The 19,711-nt window shown below is 41.7% G+C and overlaps 1 protein-coding gene across 1 annotated transcript; it reads left to right on the top strand.

Moving 5' to 3' along the window:
- Positions 1 to 1,647: 1,647 nt before the first annotated feature.
- QPCT (glutaminyl-peptide cyclotransferase) lies at positions 1,648 to 15,902 on the top strand. Its single transcript, XM_065631900.1, has 7 exons — positions 1,648 to 2,066; positions 4,534 to 4,680; positions 7,004 to 7,285; positions 9,434 to 9,610; positions 10,481 to 10,580; positions 11,068 to 11,184; positions 14,321 to 15,902. The coding sequence occupies exons 1-7, from the start codon at positions 1,941 to 1,943 to the stop codon at positions 14,464 to 14,466; spliced, it is 1,095 nt and encodes a 364-aa protein (XP_065487972.1). The 5' UTR covers positions 1,648 to 1,940; the 3' UTR covers positions 14,467 to 15,902.
- Positions 15,903 to 19,711: the final 3,809 nt, after the last annotated feature.

Raw genomic sequence — 19,711 nt, 5'->3', positions numbered from 1 at the left:
TGATTGCCCATTTCTCCCTAATCAACGACTTGGCTTTGCATTTGGAACAATTTCCTAACAAAGCAACGTAAGGAGCTCTTAAAGGAAGAATGTTGTTTTCGCAGCCATAAATCTGAAACATGACCGACGTCCACTGTCAGACCTTAAATATAAAACAAAGCCTCTTTGCACTAATCACGGAAATGTACTAATGCAAACTGGTTTCTGTGGTTAAAGGTTAAGTTAGGGGGGCAGGTAATAGTCAGAGAGCCAAGAAACCACACCTTAAATGGAAATAAATAAATAAGGGGAGGGGGTCGTTAGAACTGGAGTAGCAAGAGAGGTAAACTGAGGCAGGACATCTGGGAAGCATCAGATAGGTCGTGACCCCTGGAGTACCTAACCAATGGGGAACAGGAGAGGGAATCTGCAGCCAGGACTAGGGGAATATAGGCAGGGGCTTGAGCCTTGTTCAGGGTGCTTACCTTAGGTAGAACACCTGGTCTTGCAAGATCATTAATAAAAAATGCTTTGCTGAGAGATCCAGGCTGAGCCTATTATATTGGCAAGATAATAGTTTCTTACACGCAATGTGTGGACTTTTGTGAGAGAAAAAAAAATGGCATTGGTTTAAATTAACTCTTTGTTTCCTCAGGTATGAAAAATTTTGAACAGCCACATTAGTATCAGATACAAGGATGCTGAATCTGCAGTAAAACTATCACCATCAGAGTTCCCATCTGTATGCTGGGCAGCAGATCCACCAGCTTTTCTAGGAAGTCTGTGGAATCTGGGTCAAGAATCTGCAAATCAAGAAATTGCTCCATTTCTCTAATATTATCCTCGCAGTCACTTTGGATGCTTGAAAAGTTGTAGTTTCCAGGATGTGGCTTTCCAGTAAAGGCTGAAGAGCAGCAAGACGATTACTCCTGCTCCCTCCCTTCCTTTCTTTCCTTTCTTTTCTTTCTTTCTTTTTTCTATGTGGTTTTTTTTCTTCCAGTTTGTTTCAGCATTAAGTCTGAACTCTAAGAAGGATTTAAAAATTGGAGACTTTAAATGGAATATCTATTATTCAGAATAGTCAGGAGTTTTCTAGAACACCGCAGGGTAAGGATGGTGATGTCAAGTGACCTGAAGAAGGCCTTGTGTGCTCAGAAGCCTCTGTCTTTGCTTTAATCATTTTAATTGGTCTGCTGCAAAATATCACCTCACCACAAATTTTGCCTCATTGGTATGTAATAGTATAATTACAGAATTTAAAATGCCTGAAGACAGGATTGTCATTTTAGCAAGTTTTGCCCTTTTAGGCCTAAAAAAGATCATAAGAAGAGCTTGGAAAATAATAAATTAAACCATTTTGCAATTCTATAGGTGTTTGCGTTCCAAGACCCTTCACGAGCACTCATTTGAGACCGGTCACCAGCAGGGACGGGTCAAGGCCCATCCTCAGCGGGAGCTTACAGCCGCCCCACAGAAGCGCCCGGAGCCTCTGTCCGTGCCCAAGCGTCGGAGCCCACACGGAGCCCAGCCCGTGTCAGAGCCGGCCCTGGAGACACCGACCGAGTTTCTCGGGGAAGCCGCAGCCTGCAGCTGTTCGCGGGGGGAAAACCAGGAGCGCGGACGAGCCTGTGGCGACTCCGCGGTCACGGGGGAAGGAGGGAAGAGCGAGGGCGCGGTGGCGGCCCGGGGCTGTCACAGCCAGCCCTCCTGGCACTGCTGACGTGGTGCCAGGGACCGGGCTCACTTCGGAGGGGAAACGGGCTGGGAGAGGCTGGCCGAGCTGCAGCAGCCAGCGCCCGCTCCTGCAGCAGCCTCCATCCCTCCTTCCCTCCCGCGCTGCCCCTTCTCCGCCTCCCCCTCCGCCGACCCTGGCTCTCCCCTTCCCACCCCCGGGCCTCGGAAAGGCGGAGGGAAGGGGGCCCACGGGAAGAGCCGCCCGGCCGCGAGGGGAGAGGAGCGGGATGGCAGGGGCACGGCGGGGCGAGGGCAGGGCGGCCGCTTCCCGCCTGCTTGGGGCACTGTGCCTGGCCGCCTGCTTTCCCCTGGTGCACGGCAGGGACACCGGAGCAGCCTGGACCCTGGAGAAGGTGGGTCACGTTTGCGTTTCTCCGGCTCTTCTCGCCTCCCCACTTGGTTGCGAAGGGGAGCGCCTTACCGGGAGGCGGGGAGCCGAAGCCGGGCGCTGGTACCTGCCCCCGCCCGGCGGTTTCCGCGCACATCCGCGCCGCTGTGATCCTGCTGCGGGCGCGGATGCGAATCCCGGCTGTGGGTCAGCGCCCGAGCCGCGGGGCCAGTCCTGCCCGCGGGGAGCGCAGGTGAGCGCGGGTGACATGGCTTCCCTCTCCCCCCGAGCCGATGCCTGCAGAGAACAGGTCTTCTTCACGCGTTTGAAAGGCTGGCGGTGCCTTTCGCACCGCCCGGGAGCGGGCAGCTGGAGCTGTACGCTTGGGCAGGGGCAGTTCGTGAATTCAAGGCGAAACCCGAACAGGAAAAGAGAGATCAAACCCCAAAATTATATTCCAGGTAACATTCTATTATACTCCAATTTTCAGCGTGATTACAGTGATTCAGAGGACAGTGTCTTAGTTCGAGAAAACAAATAGCTCTTCCAGCAGCGATGTACATTTATCTAGGAAAAGCAAGTAGGAATGGTGTCGATAGCTACTGCATAATTATTTTGAAAGGATATAATATTTTTAATATGTTGTAGAGTCATACTATATTGATTTTAATTCAAAATGTTGTGTGAACTAGTGAAAAAAACCAGTCTCAAGTTAATGTCTAACGGAACAGTATAAGCAGTAAACCCCTGATTTCTCTGTGTAACAACTCTTCGTGGCTGATTATGAAACACTAACGTAGTTTCTTAATGAAGAACCAAACCATGTGGAACGTGGGAGAGAACACAACTGCGAAGTTCATTCAATTAAAGGATTCAGGAATTTCCAAATGGAAAACATACTTTTAGGGCCCATCACCAGGTGTTTGTAGAGGAGCTGAACTCAAAGTTCAGGCAGAACTCACTAAATTCCACTAATCCAGGGCACTGTTCTCTTCACCGACAGATCAGAGTGCAGGACAAACTGGCAAAATGAAGCTGCCCTCATATGTTTCCACTCGCTTCCCCTTAGTCATTCCCCTTCTCCTTGGTTTTATTTGCTCCTCATTGAAGTAAGAGTTGACTTTTTTTTTTTAAGGAGAAAAAAAAGGGAGACTTTATAATTCTGTTATATTAATCGTATATTACTATATTTGTATGACATCTATCTCATGTATAGACTACATATCTGTAACATAATACATCTATAACATGCATAATGCATGTATATGTACATATATAAGAACACATTAGGCTAAATCTTCAGTCAGACTACTCAACGTACAAGCGTGTATCCCTAGTGCTTCTTTTTTGAGCCCCCTTGAGCCACATCAGTACACTCTTTATCTCATTCCAGCTAGTCAATCTGCTTGCCAATGATGTAAGTTGTGTCAACCACAGAACCAAAGCATCAGAACTCCTCTGCTCCTGCAGACACTTACCAAGAACCACTTCTTCTTTCTCGTGAAATTCTTGTCCCTCTTCTTCAATATGTCAGCCAGAGGCGCTACCACCGTCACTGATGGGCTCGGTCATCTTGCAGCCGGCTGGCATTGGCTCTATCAGACATGGAGGAAGCTTCTAGCAGCTTCTCACAGAAGCCATCCCTGTAGCCCCTCCCTACCAAAAGCTTGCCATGCAAATCCAATACAACTGTACGCTGTGGTGCACTCATGTTGCAGTTTCCTTCCCTTTCCTCATCTCAAAAAGAATGGGGTAGGTAGGCTACACTGAAGGACACCAAGTCTGATCAATCATTTAAGGCAGTTCTGATCAAAGAACAAATAATCAGACCAGGATTTTCCAGTGGAAGACAGGAGTAGAGGGAAGTCCCTATGATAGACCCAAGCAATGGATATAACAAGAGCACCTTATGATAGTGCCTAAAATAGGAATCTATGAAAACAGGAGCAGCTCAGGAAGGTCCTGAGCAGACAATTGCCAGAGACTGGGTAGGTTCAAATCAGGTGCCCTCCACTCTTTCTGGACTGAGCTAGCTTGTGCATTTCTTTGCAGTACTGCACCTCATCATGTAGACATAGCATAAAGCTCAATCTTATAACTACTAGAAACAAAACTTAGGGTGTTTGTCTCAATGGAAACCTCATTTGTAGGTGGCATAGTTGCAGACATGACTGTGTGTACGTAGAATTAAGATATTAGGAAAGAGAGAACCCAATAATGGGTTGAGTTTTTACAGCTGGTAGGTAAAAAATCCTTCCATGTTTTTAATACTAGTATATTTTGCGTGGAAATCAAAGAGTTACAGAAGCCACAGAACTTACAAATGTCAATAACTTCTGAGATAAAAGCTTTTCTTAAGATTACATTTTGTTGTCAATAAAACAAAATAGCACAGTATATCACATTTACTGTAATTTTGAAGAAAGCTGTGATTAAAAAGTTCTGCTAATAGTTATAGCTATAACAATCTTCCCTTTTTCTTCTTTCTACAGTATTCTCACCAACCAAGAATTTTACATTCTGACACTATTCAAAAAGTTGCAGCAAACACAGATCTTTCTGAAATGTGGGAGAATGATTTGCGCCCTATCCTGATAGAAAGATACCCAGGATCACAAGGAAACTACATCGTACGTCAGGTAAGATGACATTTCCTGGAAACCTCTAAGAACATCTATTATTTATATTCTGGTAGTGCCATTAGTGACTGCTAAAGGGACGGACACATTCCTTTCATTCGGTGGGATGAACTCTATCATTGTTCAAGTCTAGACTGCATAGAGCCTACATGACACAGCTTGCACTTCAGCTGACACTATTTCCCAGGGCTGCATAGCACAATGAATAGAAAACAATGAAGTTTAAAAGAATGATTTTTTTTTAGTCTATGTTTTAAAATTAAAAGCTCACCTCAGTTTTGGTACCCGAAGTACAACACGACAATTGTTCTTTCCTTCACATGTGCGGGCTTTTGGTCACTGGTTCAAACCCCCTGGGACCCTACATGGGGATGAAATAAATGACACCCCCCTGCCCTGTTTCTGGAGAGGTGCTGTGCTGTTACACTCCCCTGTAGAGTTGCCCCAGATGGGTGTAGCAACGTGAAAAGGGATCCGAGGGGCCCAGATGAAATGGTCAACACAGCCAAGAGCAGCGCTGGTCCAAGTACCACACCAGCTCCGCTGGCCCAAGCACAGCAGCGTGCAAATGCTGCGCTCACCTATCCAGATTGCACCCCAAGCCACTGAAAGCTCCAGCAGGTTGTGTTTGAGCCACGGGGAGTTACCACCCGACTGTGTTGCTGCTCTGTGGGCACCTTCAGGACCGCACGCCGCGCTGGCTCTGGGTTACGTTAGCCAAGCGGGAGACTGAAACAGTCGTACGGCCAAGTTTAGTAGAAGACATTCACAACATCTCGCTAGCCTGCGTTTATCCATTCGGCAGTGACTCAACCACTCCAAGACGGCCCCAACTACATTAAGTTTATTTGCCACTCTGTCATTGGCAGACTGCAGAAATGTAGCTTTTCTGTGCTGTGTGTGTGCTGGCGCACAGGTCTCTATAGATTTAGCTTTGTGGTTTCTTTAGCGATACCCTGGAAGGCAGCCAAATGAAAGGGGGAAAAGTAAGAAAAATAAAAAAAACCAGCTGAGCCTAGGCTAGAAAACCGCAAATCGTCTTCAAAATAGGATCATCCTGTTACAAGGTAACAGCATGTACTAAAGTAGACCACCAAAGGTAAAAAAAAAAGAAGAGTCCTCCTCCTCAAAGCACAATGCAGTTTGAAATGGCTGACTTTTCTTCATTAAGACACAGAAAAAGTGTCAGACTCCTTTAAGGGAGAAGACTAGAGCACACTGGGCACTCCATCCAGGCTTATATATTCCCCTTAGTTCAGAACAGGTGTCCTTTGCTCTGCCTACAGATAGCGGGTAGACCATACGATGCCATAAAAACCTCCAGAGGGTAACCAGAAACAAAATGGAAGGTTGTTCTAGCACTAAAACTTATGGCAGTATTCCCACTGACTTCACTAAGAGGAGGACAAATCTTCCAAGTCTGTTTTCCTTTTTTCCCCTTAGGGGCTTTTCCTAATGTTTATTTAAAGAGAGAGGAATCTGCCTTGAAGAAGCACTCTAGGGACCCATACAAATAACTTGCTCAACAGAGATGGCCCTCCAGTAAGAGCTAGCCAGGACTCTGTACTAACGGGTTGATAGAGGTATTCCCTTGTAGTAGGAAAATACCTAAAATGAATGATCTATTTTTTTGATTCACTGTTTCAATTTTTATCTTTATGTGAGCTACACTTGAGATTTAATTTTTAAAACATTGTTCTGAAATGTTTAATTCTTCCTTTAATTTACAGGAATCAGACTGTCTCATAGCATTGTAAACAACTTATGTCACTTGAAAGGCAGATTTCTCATAGAAAATTAAAAAACAAAACAGAACCGCACCAACCAATCAAACACAAACCAGTGGTTTTTTTATACTGCTGTGGCATCTATGTGTGGTAATTGTCAAAATACCCACACCAAGTCCTCTGCACCCAGTTCTCTCACTTAATTTAAGGGCACAACTGAGTTTAGATTTGAAGAGGCAAACATTAAATCTGTCCTGGTTATAGCTGAAAAAAAACTGGCCTGGAAACTTCAGGGATCAAGATCTTCATGTGTCGCATTAATGGGCAACCATTCAAAGCACCCACAAAAGGGAAAAATGAAAGCAAGTGAGCCAGTCAAAGGCTAAGGTAGCAAAGATGTTGCTTATATAGAGACATTATATTTTTTGTTGAAAAATTTATCTTTTACAAATACCATGAACTTACAGAAATAAGCTTAAGTGCCACTATTAATTAGCTAATGACAATTTGTCTGCAACCTCTTTCCGAGCCAAGCAATATTAATCTGGCTTTTTGTTTGTGTTTTGTTTTGTTTGTTTTTAATTATTTTATTGCAGCATATCAAGCACCGTCTTCAAAGATTACAGGCTGGTTGGGAAATCGAGGAAGATACATTTCAGGCATACACACCATATGGATATCAAACATTTTCAAATATTATCAGCACTCTCGACCCCTCTGCAAAACGCCATCTAGTACTTGCGTGCCACTACGACTCAAAATTCTTTGGACAGCAATGGCAGGAGAGAGTATTTGTGGGAGCAACTGATTCAGCCGTGCCTTGTGCTATGCTATTGGAGCTGGCACGTGCCCTGGATAACAAGCTTCAGTTAATCAAGGTAGTTTGGTTGGTTCATTTTCACATGTTTTTGCACTAGCAATAGGCCCTCAGGCACTTCCATGTTGTCTCCCACAGCCTGCGTGTCTGATTGTCCGATGGCTGTGCCTGCAGTAAAACTGCCGCTGACTTCACGAAGAACAGAGCAGAGATCTGTATCTACTACTTTAGAGTACATGGTCACATTAAAACTTCTTATGCAAAGGGTCACTGCCTAAAATTTGTCTAATGAATATATACTATATAAAAATAATTTATACATGAATAACACGTTCCATAGACTCTATGAGATATAATCCTGCTTCCTATCTAAAAGGCATGGAACCCTACTCAGAAGCTCCTGTTTTATACAGTAACATCTAAGGTTGCTGACAAAGTTTTGCTGCTGTCTCAGTCTTGCATTTTAAAAACGTCTCAGTTGCACTCTGTTTTGGAAGATGGATGAACTAATTGCTGTGCACAAGTTAACACTCACGTCCCTCCATCTCATAACGATTTCAAGCTTTTTTTCTTGTTTTCCTTTATCAATTTGAATTTATTTATGAAACGAGTGATGGCTGAGTACAGGAAAACAGTTGAGATTTGTGTAATAATATTATCAGTCTGTGTTACCTATGCTATGAAAATCTGCTTCAAAGTGCTGCTGTTGCTAGGCACAAAAATCTGTTGATCCTACAAAGCTCTAAAAGCTCGTAGGATTACAAATTCATGAGTGCCATCTACTGGTTCAGCATTCGTGGAAAATACTCAGACACTAACAGGGCTTTCAAAGGGAAAGGTCTCTCAAATGCTTTACAAAGTGTCAGCAATACACTCAGCTCAGGTATTAAGATTACTTGTCAGCAAGAAACTGATTTGGTGCCTTCTGACGTTAAAATATTTGAGAATTAGAAGATTAAGAATATGCCAATGTTTTTAATCACAAAATAAAGCACTCCTGTAATACATATACTTTCATTTAGAATAAATTTGCCTGATGGTTACTTGTGGAGTAACCTGCACACTGACTTAAAGACTGGAATTTTTTGCAAGTAATACATCATTTTTTGATTAAATTGTTTTCTCATGTAAGATGACAGCATTTGACAAAAAGGCAATCTAATTATTTTGCACAGGCTACTATTTGTACAGTCTGTTAACAAAATATACTTTGGGATCCATCTGCTTAATACATTAGCTATGACCTTTTTGCTCTGCTCATAGTAGCATAACAGACTTTCTGTTTTCAGCCAAATCTATTTATACTTTGACCTGAAGCTGTGATTTTTATCTTGATGTTTCTCCAGTTGTATCAAGTGAGTTTAAAATTAAAGGGCAAAGACATCTCTCTACATTATTCAGACCTGGGAACGTATTAAACAGTAATGATAATAATTACAAATACTACTTTCTAAAATTCAGATGGTATTAATACAGTTTCCTCCAGAATGCAATGCAAAATGACTGCTGTCAAAAGAGTTCCGTCCTGGGCAACGGACAAAGCATTGCCTTGGAGAAATCCATATATTGCTGTAAGCATAATCAATATCTTCTTGCCTACATCAGTGACTTTTTTTTTTTTTTAATAGAAGTTTTCCACTACTGTTTATATTGGATCAGCTCCAGCTAGCTGGGAGTTGTAGCCCATACAGGACATGACTGTTGCCAGTGACGCCACCTTTTTAGCCACATCATGCAATTTCACTGAAATAACACTAATTCATAGAGGGGTTAAAATATTTATGGCAACTGCCAAGACTACAGTTGCCAAAACTGTTCATATAGCAGAACCAAACTGGGTTTAGCCATGTTGTAGATTATTAGGAAATGCTGCCAGAGCAAACAAGGCTTCAGTCAGTAAACAGAGAGAAAAAAAGACTCCTTCTACACTGCGAAGAAATTTCACACAGATGTCTCCTTTGTGAGCTTAAATACATTAATCATATATATTTTCTCAGTTTCTACTGCTGTGATATTTTTTGCTTTTGACAAGGAAGGGCATATCTACTCCTCCATTACACCATAACGCATGTTTAACAGCCGGAGGAAGGTTTACATAGGGTACCTTGAAAATATACCCCTACTGATCTCACTTATATGACCACAACATTTGTCCTTTATTTAATGTTCTGGCCAGAATCCGTTATGTTACTTTTAACTCCTCCAACAGACCAGCTCAATGTCGAGACCAGACCTTTCACTTCAGCTCATTTTTTTTGATGGTGAAGAAGCCTTTGTCCGGTGGTCCCCTTCTGATTCTCTCTATGGATCTCAACACTTAGCTCACAAAATGGTATCTACTCCACATCCACCTGGTTCAACCACCACAAATCAGCTACAGGGCATAGTAAGTGGCTTTTGTCTCCCTAATGAATAATAGTAAATTGCTTTTTTAAAAAAAATATTTAATCAGTAAGTATTTGGCCAAATTCCCAAGAAAGCATGAACCCCGTTCAAGTTAAAGGAAGAAGTAGGCTTGTGGAACTTTTATGAGACTTGATAGAGACTTGAAAAGAGCTTTTCAGGTGAATCTGCTTGGACCTTCTCCATACGAGCATGAGAAGGAGTCATAGAAAAATCAAAATACACAAGTTCATTAGAATATAAACTAAAATATCCACCTTCTTCAGGAGAGGTAATTCACAGTGATGAGGAAAGAGCACAGACAGGGTGTTGGTCTGTGAACCGACCTCCCCTAGCTCCACACCAAGCTACAACAAGATGTTTCCCTTTGATTCCCACTAACATTCCAGTTGTCCGCTCCCTTCTCCCTCCTGCCTTCTAGCTTGCCTACTCGCTCCTGAGAGGCTTTTCTTCTGCCAGGGTATCTCGTGACTCATAAAACTTCTTTCCCTTGACCGACTTTTTCTCTGGGGAAGAAGCAATTTCCTCTTCTTTCTCCCCACCCACCAGTTTTCCCTTTAAAGGGATATAACACACAAACTGCAAACAAAGCGATGCAGTCTGGTTCAGCTTGAGGAACAGAGAAACAGCCGTTTTCCTCCTCGAAAAGACACCAAAATGCATCAGATTGGAATCGGGTTCTGTGAATGAGTTCTGCTCAGGCAACATGGCAGAAAAGCCAGATCTTTGGCCAGAGCTATTAAAGACCTAGTTACGACCTACACAAGAACCAAGAGGTCTCATTGCTGCTGCTGCTGTTGATGGTGTTGTAGTAATTTAAAGAATTCTGTATTAAAGATTCTTTCTTCTGTAGGATTTGCTTGTACTACTGGATTTGATTGGTGCACCAAACCCAGTCTTTCCCAATTATTTTCCAAACACAATTCGATGGTTTCAGAGGCTTCAAGCAATTGGTAAGGAGAGGGGTATGGGCTTTGGATGAACTTGGAAATTCAGTGTATATTTCCTGAATGTATTCAGTCCTGTAAATCAGATTTTTATATTACTTTTCTGGTTTACAGTTATAATATTTAATAACGTAATGTTAAAATCGATGCATCTTAAACCTATACAAGAATTCTAGTATTCAATTAATAAGATAACTAAGGAAGATGCCCAGACACTTGGAAGCCATGAAACAGATTCTATTACTGGCTGTCACTCTGTGACTTTTGGGAACCGCTTCACTTCCCTGCTTTAGTTCTCACTTCTTTAAAATGACAGTAATAGCACCAATCTTGAGGTCTTCTAAGTACTAAACAAATGCAGAAGACAATCACCAACTTCTTTTTCTTCTTTCACATGGAAATAGCTTCCATATGAAAGGAAAAAATAATTCAAATGTGCTCAAATGCCTCATTGTCCAGAAGTTGTAATAATCACTGTCATTGTGAATTACAGAGCAAGAGCTACACAACATGAATCTGTTGAGGAATCACCTTGTTGAAAGGCAGTATTTCCAGAGTACTGTACATCGGGGCTTGATTGAAGATGACCACGTTCCGTTTTTATTAAGAGGTACTGGAAACTCTTATATTTTAAAGTATAAGTTCAGTAACAAATGCATCATTTAGTGGATGAGCAAGTGCATATGATCCTGTTTTTCAAGCTTATTTGCCCCAAACTGAGGCTTCCAAATCCAACTTTATGCAGGCCAAGAGTCACAGCTTAGAAAAACATACCTGAGCAAAAGCAGTGATAAAATACACCCATCATCATTTTGCACTAGCATAGCTCCAATGGCACAGAGATAATGGAAATTTCTATCTGCAGTAGCGTCCTACAAAGATAAGCAACTCTGATCCAGTGGGATAGCACCACATACCACACACATCAGCCAGTTACTATTTCTAGGAGCAGGGAGATACTCAAGGGTCATATCTTCAAAAGACTACAAAAATCTCTGAAGATGTGTTGTCAAAGTTACAGTAATGCTCACTATTACCTGTTTAAATTTGAAGGCACTGACTCCTGCAAAAACTCCCATGCTCAAATTAGACATTCTCATTGCCCGAAGAGAATGGAGATTTCACAGCCATGAGCTTGAAGGGTGGGAAAGGTGCATAGAGCAGCCAGCAGAAACAACAAAGGACACAACATGCCTGAAATCCCTCCTGGAATTAGGCACATACCCGAAACTAGGATTCCCTGCCAAAGCATTTGCCTGGCAGACACCTACGTCATCCTTCTTACTCCGAGTTCATTCTGTTCCTTTGGGATGCAACCAGAGAAAGGGAAAGCAATTGTGCTACTGCTGCCACCTTGGCAAACTACGCGTCAGTGATTAAAGCACTTGTCCAAGTTCAAGATGTGGCTTGGATGAATGTCCTTCTCAGTTCAAGCACTCAGCAGAGCATCTTCAAAACTAAAGTGGGCCAAAGAAGGCTAGCAGATAAACTCTTCTGATTGAGGTTTTCCACTGTACAGCACGGACTACAAGAGTCGTATTGCTGAAGAAGCATTAACCAAAAGAAATGTAGCACTAGTTCAATGAAGAGGGTATCTATCTAGGAAAGGAGGGAGGTATCTTCATTTCCAGCCCCTAATTTCACCATTGCTTATGCTCTGTTAACTACTGAGTACTGCAAAATGTGCACACGGCTCTGGAAGCAGGCACAAGAGTAGCGACACCTCTGCACTTCTAAGCGGGTGCTGTCTTCACAGAATCACAGAATGTTAGGGATTGGAAGGGACCTCAAAAGATGATCTAGTCCAATCCCCCTGCCGGAGCAGGAACACCCAGATGAGGTTACACAGGAAGGTGTCCAGCTGGGTTTTGAATGTCTCCAGAGAAGACGACTCCACAACCTCCCTGGGCAGCCTGTTCCAGTGTTCTGTCACCCTCACCATGAAGAAGTTTCTTCTCATATTTAAGCGGAACCTCCTGTGTTCCAGCTTGAACCCATTACCCCTTGTCTTATCATTGGTTGTCACCGAGAAGAGCCTGGCTCCATGCTCGTGGCACTCACCCTTTACATATTTATAAACATTGATGAGGTCACCCCTCAGTCTCCTCTTCTCCAAGCTAAAGAGACCCAGCTCCCCCAGCCTTTCCTCATAAGGGAGATGCTCCACTCCATCATCTTTGTTGCTCTGCGCTGGACTCTCTCCAGCAGTTCCCTGTCCTTCTTGAACTGAGGGGCCCAGAACTGGACACAATATTCCAGATGCAGTCTCACCAGGGCAGAGTAGAGGGGAAGGAGAACCTCTCTCGACCTACTAACCACCCCCCTTCTAATACACCCCAGGATGCCATTGGCCTTCTTGGCCACAAGGGCACAGTGCTGGCTCATGGTCATCCTGCTGTCCACCAGGGCCCCCAGGTCCCTTTCCCCTACACTGATCTCTAACAGGTCGTTCCCCAACTTATACTGGAACCTGGGGTTGTTCCTGCCCAGATGCAAGACTCTACACTTGCCCTTGTTATATTTCATTAAATTTTTCCCTGCCCAACTCTCCAGCCTGTCCAGGTCTCGCTGGATGGCAGCACAGCCTTCTGGTGTGTCAGCCACTCCTCCCAGCTTGGTGTCATCAGCAAACTTGCTGATAGTACACTCGATTCCCTCATCCAAGTCATCGATGAATATATTGAATAATACTGGTCCCAGTACTGACCCTTGAGGCACTCCACTAGATACAGGCCTCCAACTAGACTCTGCCCCATTAACCACGACTCTCTGGCTTCACTGAGCTATGGTTACTGTCTCCTGCTCAATGGCTCTTCAACTCCATGATTCTTTCATTTTTCACACCCAAGCAGGGACCAGGTCCAATGAAACCAACACAGCCATCATACACACGTCCAGGGATATAAAAAAATCCTACATGGGAGCAGCTGATAGGGGAAAACAATGACTACACATCAAAACCATTTCTAGTAACACAGTTAACACCTAGCAAAGAAAACAGATTCCTTAGTGATATGCAGCTGAAAAGTGAGAGGAAAAGCAGTAAAACAGGAAAGAGACTGGAGAGAAAAAAATGCTCCCCCCAAAACGTCATCAGGAAGCAGAAAACTGGTTTAACTCCTCTTTTACCTAAATTTGCAGTATATATAGGTGTCTTGATGTATGCAGTGATACAGATCCTTTGAAGTGAAAGTTCTTTCATCTCAGGATAACAGTAGTTCTGTTTTACAGAGTGAAAACACAGGCACCCAATTTTACCATCTACAGAGACGACTAAAAAAACGCTTCCAAAAGTGCTCAATCTTAACCCTGTCACAAGAACACAGTAATCAGTTTTCAGTTTGGGGAGCTGCAGTGGTTTCTCTGCCCTTCCGTAGCTCCTGAACATGATATAAACAACTACAATGCAAAGGATCTAAAAAAAAGAAAAAAGAAAAAGGCAAGGATCACAGTAAAACTACGAGCTACAGATGCCTTTAGGGGAAAAAAAAAAAAAAAAAGAGGGAAAAGTACAAAAGTACTCAAAAGGAAGGTGCCCATTTTAGGAAACACACGATGAAATGCCTGAGCTGCAGTGACAGGCTTCAAAAAAGAGAACGTAAAAGCAAGCTGCAGTGACACACACTTCTCTGTAAAGGAAGTTTATTGAGTAGTCACCTGACTCTATTGCTAAATGGTGACATATCAATTGGCTTAACGGAACCTCTCCAATCTTTCTTCTCCAAATTTCACTTTCCTCCTTACAGGGGTTCCAGTCCTACATCTGATTCCATCCCCTTTTCCTGCAGTATGGCATACCATGGAGGACACAGAAGAAAATCTTGACAAAACCACTGTCGACAATCTCAGCAAAATCCTGCAAGTGTTTGTAGTGGAATATCTAAACCTGTGACAGGCAAAATGGCAACAAATCATACTCCATTCTAAATACTGTTTGCCCACCTTCACATCTGCTATTTGATTGCATTGGAGAGCACTAAAGCAAAGCAAAATATAATGATAGCTCTTGCTAGACTGATTATTGATTCAGCTGTTCCTGGCCCGATGTTCCACGTAACCAAATAAGATAGCATTAAATAAGAATTAGTCTCAGCCTGGAAAGAATTTGATCTTTCTATGTCTTACCTCTGAATAAAAACATCCAGAATTTTTCCACATTGTTATGACTGCTTTATGTCATATTAAGATCCCAGGAGGGAATGCCTCCTGACTTCAGCGTTACCTACAGTTTTTACAAGGTGTGACCAGCTTGTGTAGTCAGCAATGAAAATTCAGACCACGTTATCAAAACAGGCAAAAATCACAAGAAAACAGACTTCTACTTCGAGTTGAACTAAACCACCTCGTCCTGAGATGAGCTGCTAGAATTCCTGACACACAGAAGGGATTTTAATCCTCTCCGCTCTCTCTCCTCCTTCCCCTACAAGGACAGCTGCAAGGGTTCTTGTGCACAGACAGCAGGCCATTCATTCATGTGAGAACCATTCACGATTTCACCCAAAGTAAAAAAATAAAAAACAAAAAAAACCAAAACAAATCCAGCCTGCTGTTTTTAATACAGATTATATTAGAAGTAACAATACTAGGAAAGTGATCATTTTAGAAACTACAGTTTCATATAAATGTATTTTTAAAGGCAAACTGCTATCTATGCAAAGTAAAATAAGTATGAGAGTTGGAAGCAAGAAGACAGTTTAAGCACCAAAAAGTAAGGACAAGCCGTAGCCTGTATCGAAAAAAGATACTCACCAGTTTAACAATCCTATGCTTTTACATTCTGTACTGGAACTATTCAATAAATTTAGTCTAACACCCTAGCAAAAATCTAACCTGGAATGAACTCAATACGAGAAGCCAGAAGAAAGGTATTCAAAAGCTACCTACAGAATTATGGTTTCTACCGGTGAGATAAAGATGAGAGCATTTGAAGAAAAAGATATAAAACCTAAATAAAATCAAGCTCAAGGTAAAGGATCAAATAGGGAAAAAACAAGTCAGTATTTTACTACTCTGAAGTTCTTCCATTAGAAAGTTCTATCCTGGGGAAAGAGATTTAAAAAGGAAATAAGCTGTGGAGTTTTAGACATGTCAGATTTAGCCTGTATTTTACCATTTTCCTAAAACTAACATTCTGAACCTAAGACAACATTTACGCACATATTATAAAGTTGCGATAGAAATATGTATTTACAGCAATGTAAATTTGTAAAATTTTACTGTTACAGGACAGCCCAAAAATGAAATTCAGTCTGGTTTTTTTGCTCAAGATGAAACAAAAGCATTTTTTGTTTCCCCATCACTTTAACATTTGTGAGAAATGTCTGTATTTTGCGTGCAACTTCTGAAATAGAATACAATGAAAATTCTAAAAATTGGACAGATGTGTTTATTTTCAGATATTACTGTAGATCTGTGTAACTACAAAGCTATTTGAACTCTTCACTATCATATTCTCTACTTCAGCCTGTGAGAAAACATCTTGAACTACTAAATTAGATCTCCTTAAGTTTGAATACTCTGAGCAGCGTAAGGCACCTACTGCACCCTCCTAAGTGGCAAAAAAAGAAGTAACAAAAAGGCTATATACAGAAATATTAAACATGAGTTTGTGTGGCTAATTTCATTTTTACAGGTGAACTCTAGTGATACTTCATACTTTGCAGGGTCTCTGAAAAATGCTTTGTGCACTTGCAGTGTGCCACTCTGCTGCTTCCCGGAACTGAAAGTTAACTTAAACAGGCTTCATTACGAAATGTGGGATCAGACGGTTGTTAAAACTGGAAAAGCCTACTTTTTAAAAGTCGCTATTAGAATTAGTTGAAACCATAATTTAGCCATGTAGTTTAAACCAAATCTCTGGCATGACACTTTTGTCACCAACTTCTCACTGCCTGAGCATGCAGTTCTCTTGAGTTATGGTTACTCAGTTCAAAGAAATGAGATACAGGTTGGTGTAATACAAAGCAATGGTTCTCAAAACATAAAGACACTTGTTTGTTTTTCCCCTTGTTCTGTTGGGTTTGTTTTGCCTTTTTTTGTTTTGGTTTCTTGGTTTTTGGTTTTTTACTTTTGTTGTTGTTGCCTTTTTTGTTTGTTTTTTTTGTACAGGAAAAGAGGGCTATCTCTTAACTGAATGCGAGCCCTGGAAAGGGTTTACTTAAAGAGGGGAGGGTCATCGTCTTAGCGATTTATATGATGTCATTAATTTAAAAAACAACTGCTGGAAGGAAAAGTTACATCAGCCCAGTAACCACATGAATCCAAGAATCTAAGCTCCCAAAAGCATAAGAACCTGAAGCAGTCAGCAAAGCAAACACTTGGTGCAAGGTGGGTTCTCACTGCTAGTAAGGCAGGTAGAAGAAAGTTTAGCCATTTGATAAAATACTTTAAAAAACAACCAAAAAAATACATGTGAAAAGACCGGGACTGGCATCTCTTCTACTCTCAGTTTCAACATCAAATATCACTATGTATCCTGATCTGTTAGACCTGGACATGCACAGTACAGATAATCACTTCAGAGTTCAGAGATGGGCTTTATGTTGCAGAACTGATCCCTGGATAGTTCCTCTGTCCCTCGTTGGACGGTGGCGGCAGGAGCAGAAATCAACTGAGGGACTTCAACTAGCCTGGTAATTACACAAATCAGCAGAATTGCTGCACAGGGTCTTTCCATGAGGATTTGTCACCTCTCGGTCAACGGGGAAAAAAAAAAGAAAAAAAAAAAAAAAAAAAATCAATCTACCACCCCCAACAGGCTGTCACTGGCTTGTCAGAGTCCTCCTAAAGGTGTATGCAGTTATTACCTTGGTGAAGGGAATACAGAACAGAATGAACTCAAGAGCCATTACTTAATAGGTAAACCTGCAACCCCCTCCCCATATTACACCAGTTATTTGTATAGTACTAGGCGCTCTAGCTCCTTTTATATCACGGCAATGCAGTTTTTCACAAGAATCTTAAGCCTATGTAATGGTACATGCCCCTCAGATTCTCTAAAACTTGATGCATTTACCTACTGGTGAAGTGATCTGATGCAATCACAGTTGGAAAAAGTTAAGCGAGTAACCACACCAAATCCTGTGGCAGAGAGAAATGACAGGGAGCACCAGTCCTCTTTTTCCTCCAGCTGGGGCAGCACTCCTATCACCAGGAACAAAGACTTCCCATATTAGCAATTCTCATTCACCACATTTCAAATAAACATTTAGATGGTGATCACCTAACAGCAAAATACAAATATAAAAGACAAAATGCATGAGAAGTGCTTTCTGTAGAATTATTACAAAGATGCAGCCTACATTTGTAGCAGACCTAGAAAAACAGTTCCGAAGTTTCACACATCTGCTCATTGAGCTTGAAGTATCACGCGAGAGCATCACTTAAACAGTCAATATATAAAGATAACTTTTACAAAATCTTGCACACAAATTACCACTTTTTCCTTGTCATTTAAGCATGACACTGATTTTATTTTCCTCATATAAAAGGAGACATTTTACTCCGTGCTGATTTAGCAAATATTCTTAATATATTCACAACAATAAAGCAGCTAAAAAGCTGTTTTAATCTCTAAAAGAATCTTTATCATCTGCATATATGATATATATTGTAAACAATCACTCAAAAAAATAACTTTGTTAAAGTGAGGATATTGCACTCAGAATTCTGGGATTCTCATTCTCCCTTCTTTTTTTAAATCAGAGATCAGCTTCATTTTTTAATAAAATGGAGCTTTAATTTTCTACTAAAAACAAGTAGGCATGCAATCAATATAATACAATGTATTTAAAATGTCAGAAAAAGGGCAAGTGTTTGCTTATGAAACTGGAGTAAGGAACAATTCTCAAATAGGCCACACAGGAGTAGTATATTGTAAACATTCTGTTGGCTCTAAGGTGTTGCAGATGCTGCAGAGTGCAGTCTAGTTCAGCACACAAGAGGTACAGAGAATCCGTTCAAGTGTTCTATACTTCAGCGAATTCCCATGCAGCAACAGCACGTGTAATAGACCACACATAAGGACAGAGTAATGAAAATAAAGGTGATTACTGAGCTAATACTGACCTGAATGAAACGTAGCCCATTGTTACAAGCTCATTGTAATCTTTAAATGCAAATTTTCCACATAATTCCATTTTCTAACACAGCAGTGGAACTGTTACCCTTGCTGCAAATGAAGTACACAAATAGATTCCCTACTTGTAGCTTACACGGACTGTACACCAGTGGCGGTCTGGACATTACCTCAGCCTAAAACATCCCAGCAAGACACCTTCATGCAGAATGTCACCTTGCTTCTATGCAAGAGTGCTGCCCTCCTCCATGTGTTGGAGTGAGAAACACAGGTAGTGGAGCAGGGAAATAAAAAAAAAAAAAGAGGAAAGCAATGTCCTTATGCAGAAAAAGAGCAATATCCTTATGCAGAAAAAGAAATCCTCGGCCAGTGTGAAAAGACCACAGATCTTGAAAATTCAAATGAAGGCTGTTTTTTCTCAACTCAGACCTACAAGAGAAAGATTTCTCTATCACACCCATTATCTTCAGGTTACATTAATATCTTTGGAGTCCCTGAGATACTACAGCTCCATATAACCACCTTGGACAAATGGAGACACTCAGTATACAGATTAACAAGGTGGAAGCCAATATATAGCACCCTGAGTTGCAAGTGAAATAATCGAAAGGGGCAAACCCTTCCTTAACAGCCAAGAGATGCAGAAGAAAGCGCAGAGAAGGTATCGGCCAGGGAATCAAGAGACACATACTGCACAGGAGAACAGGAAAAAAAAAATATTTCTAAAAGGCCTTTCCCTGTTCTCAGAACAGTGAAGAAACAGCAAGCACGCAGAGGGAAGAGCTCTCTGAGAAAGACCCTGAAGAAATACGGCCTTCTAGACGTACAGCAGAACGATGATGCAAAAGCAGAGACAAGTTAGGCAGTTTTGTTCCAAGTGTGCCCCAAAAGTGAAGCACTAGCAATGACTTTAAGAACTGTCAGTGATCACTGACCTGTACTCCAGATATATAAATAGGTATTTTTCTCCTGAAACTACAGAAAAAATACAAAGAGGAAAAATACAAAGTCACAATCGAATGAGGGAATACTTTCCATAGCCAAAAACGAAATACTGGCT

The sequence above is a fragment of the Caloenas nicobarica genome, chromosome 3, assembly GCF_036013445.1.
Source record: "Caloenas nicobarica isolate bCalNic1 chromosome 3, bCalNic1.hap1, whole genome shotgun sequence".
Classification (NCBI taxonomy): Eukaryota; Metazoa; Chordata; class Aves; order Columbiformes; family Columbidae; genus Caloenas; species Caloenas nicobarica.
This window is presented reverse-complemented; position numbering and strand designations above follow the sequence as displayed.

What these genes read in the sequence shown, in the direction of transcription:
- QPCT (XM_065631900.1), top strand. Translation starts at nt 1,941, where the DNA reads ATGGCAGGGGCACGGCGGGGCGAGGGCAGGGCGGCCGCTTCCCGCCTG. An exon ending in CAGCCTGGACCCTGGAGAAG is followed by an intron (nt 2,067 to 4,533) that starts GTGGGTCACGTT and finishes TTCTTTCTACAG; the next exon opens with TATTCTCACCAACCAAGAAT. An exon ending in ACAAGCTTCAGTTAATCAAG is followed by an intron (nt 7,286 to 9,433) that starts GTAGTTTGGTTG and finishes CTCCTCCAACAG; the next exon opens with ACCAGCTCAATGTCGAGACC.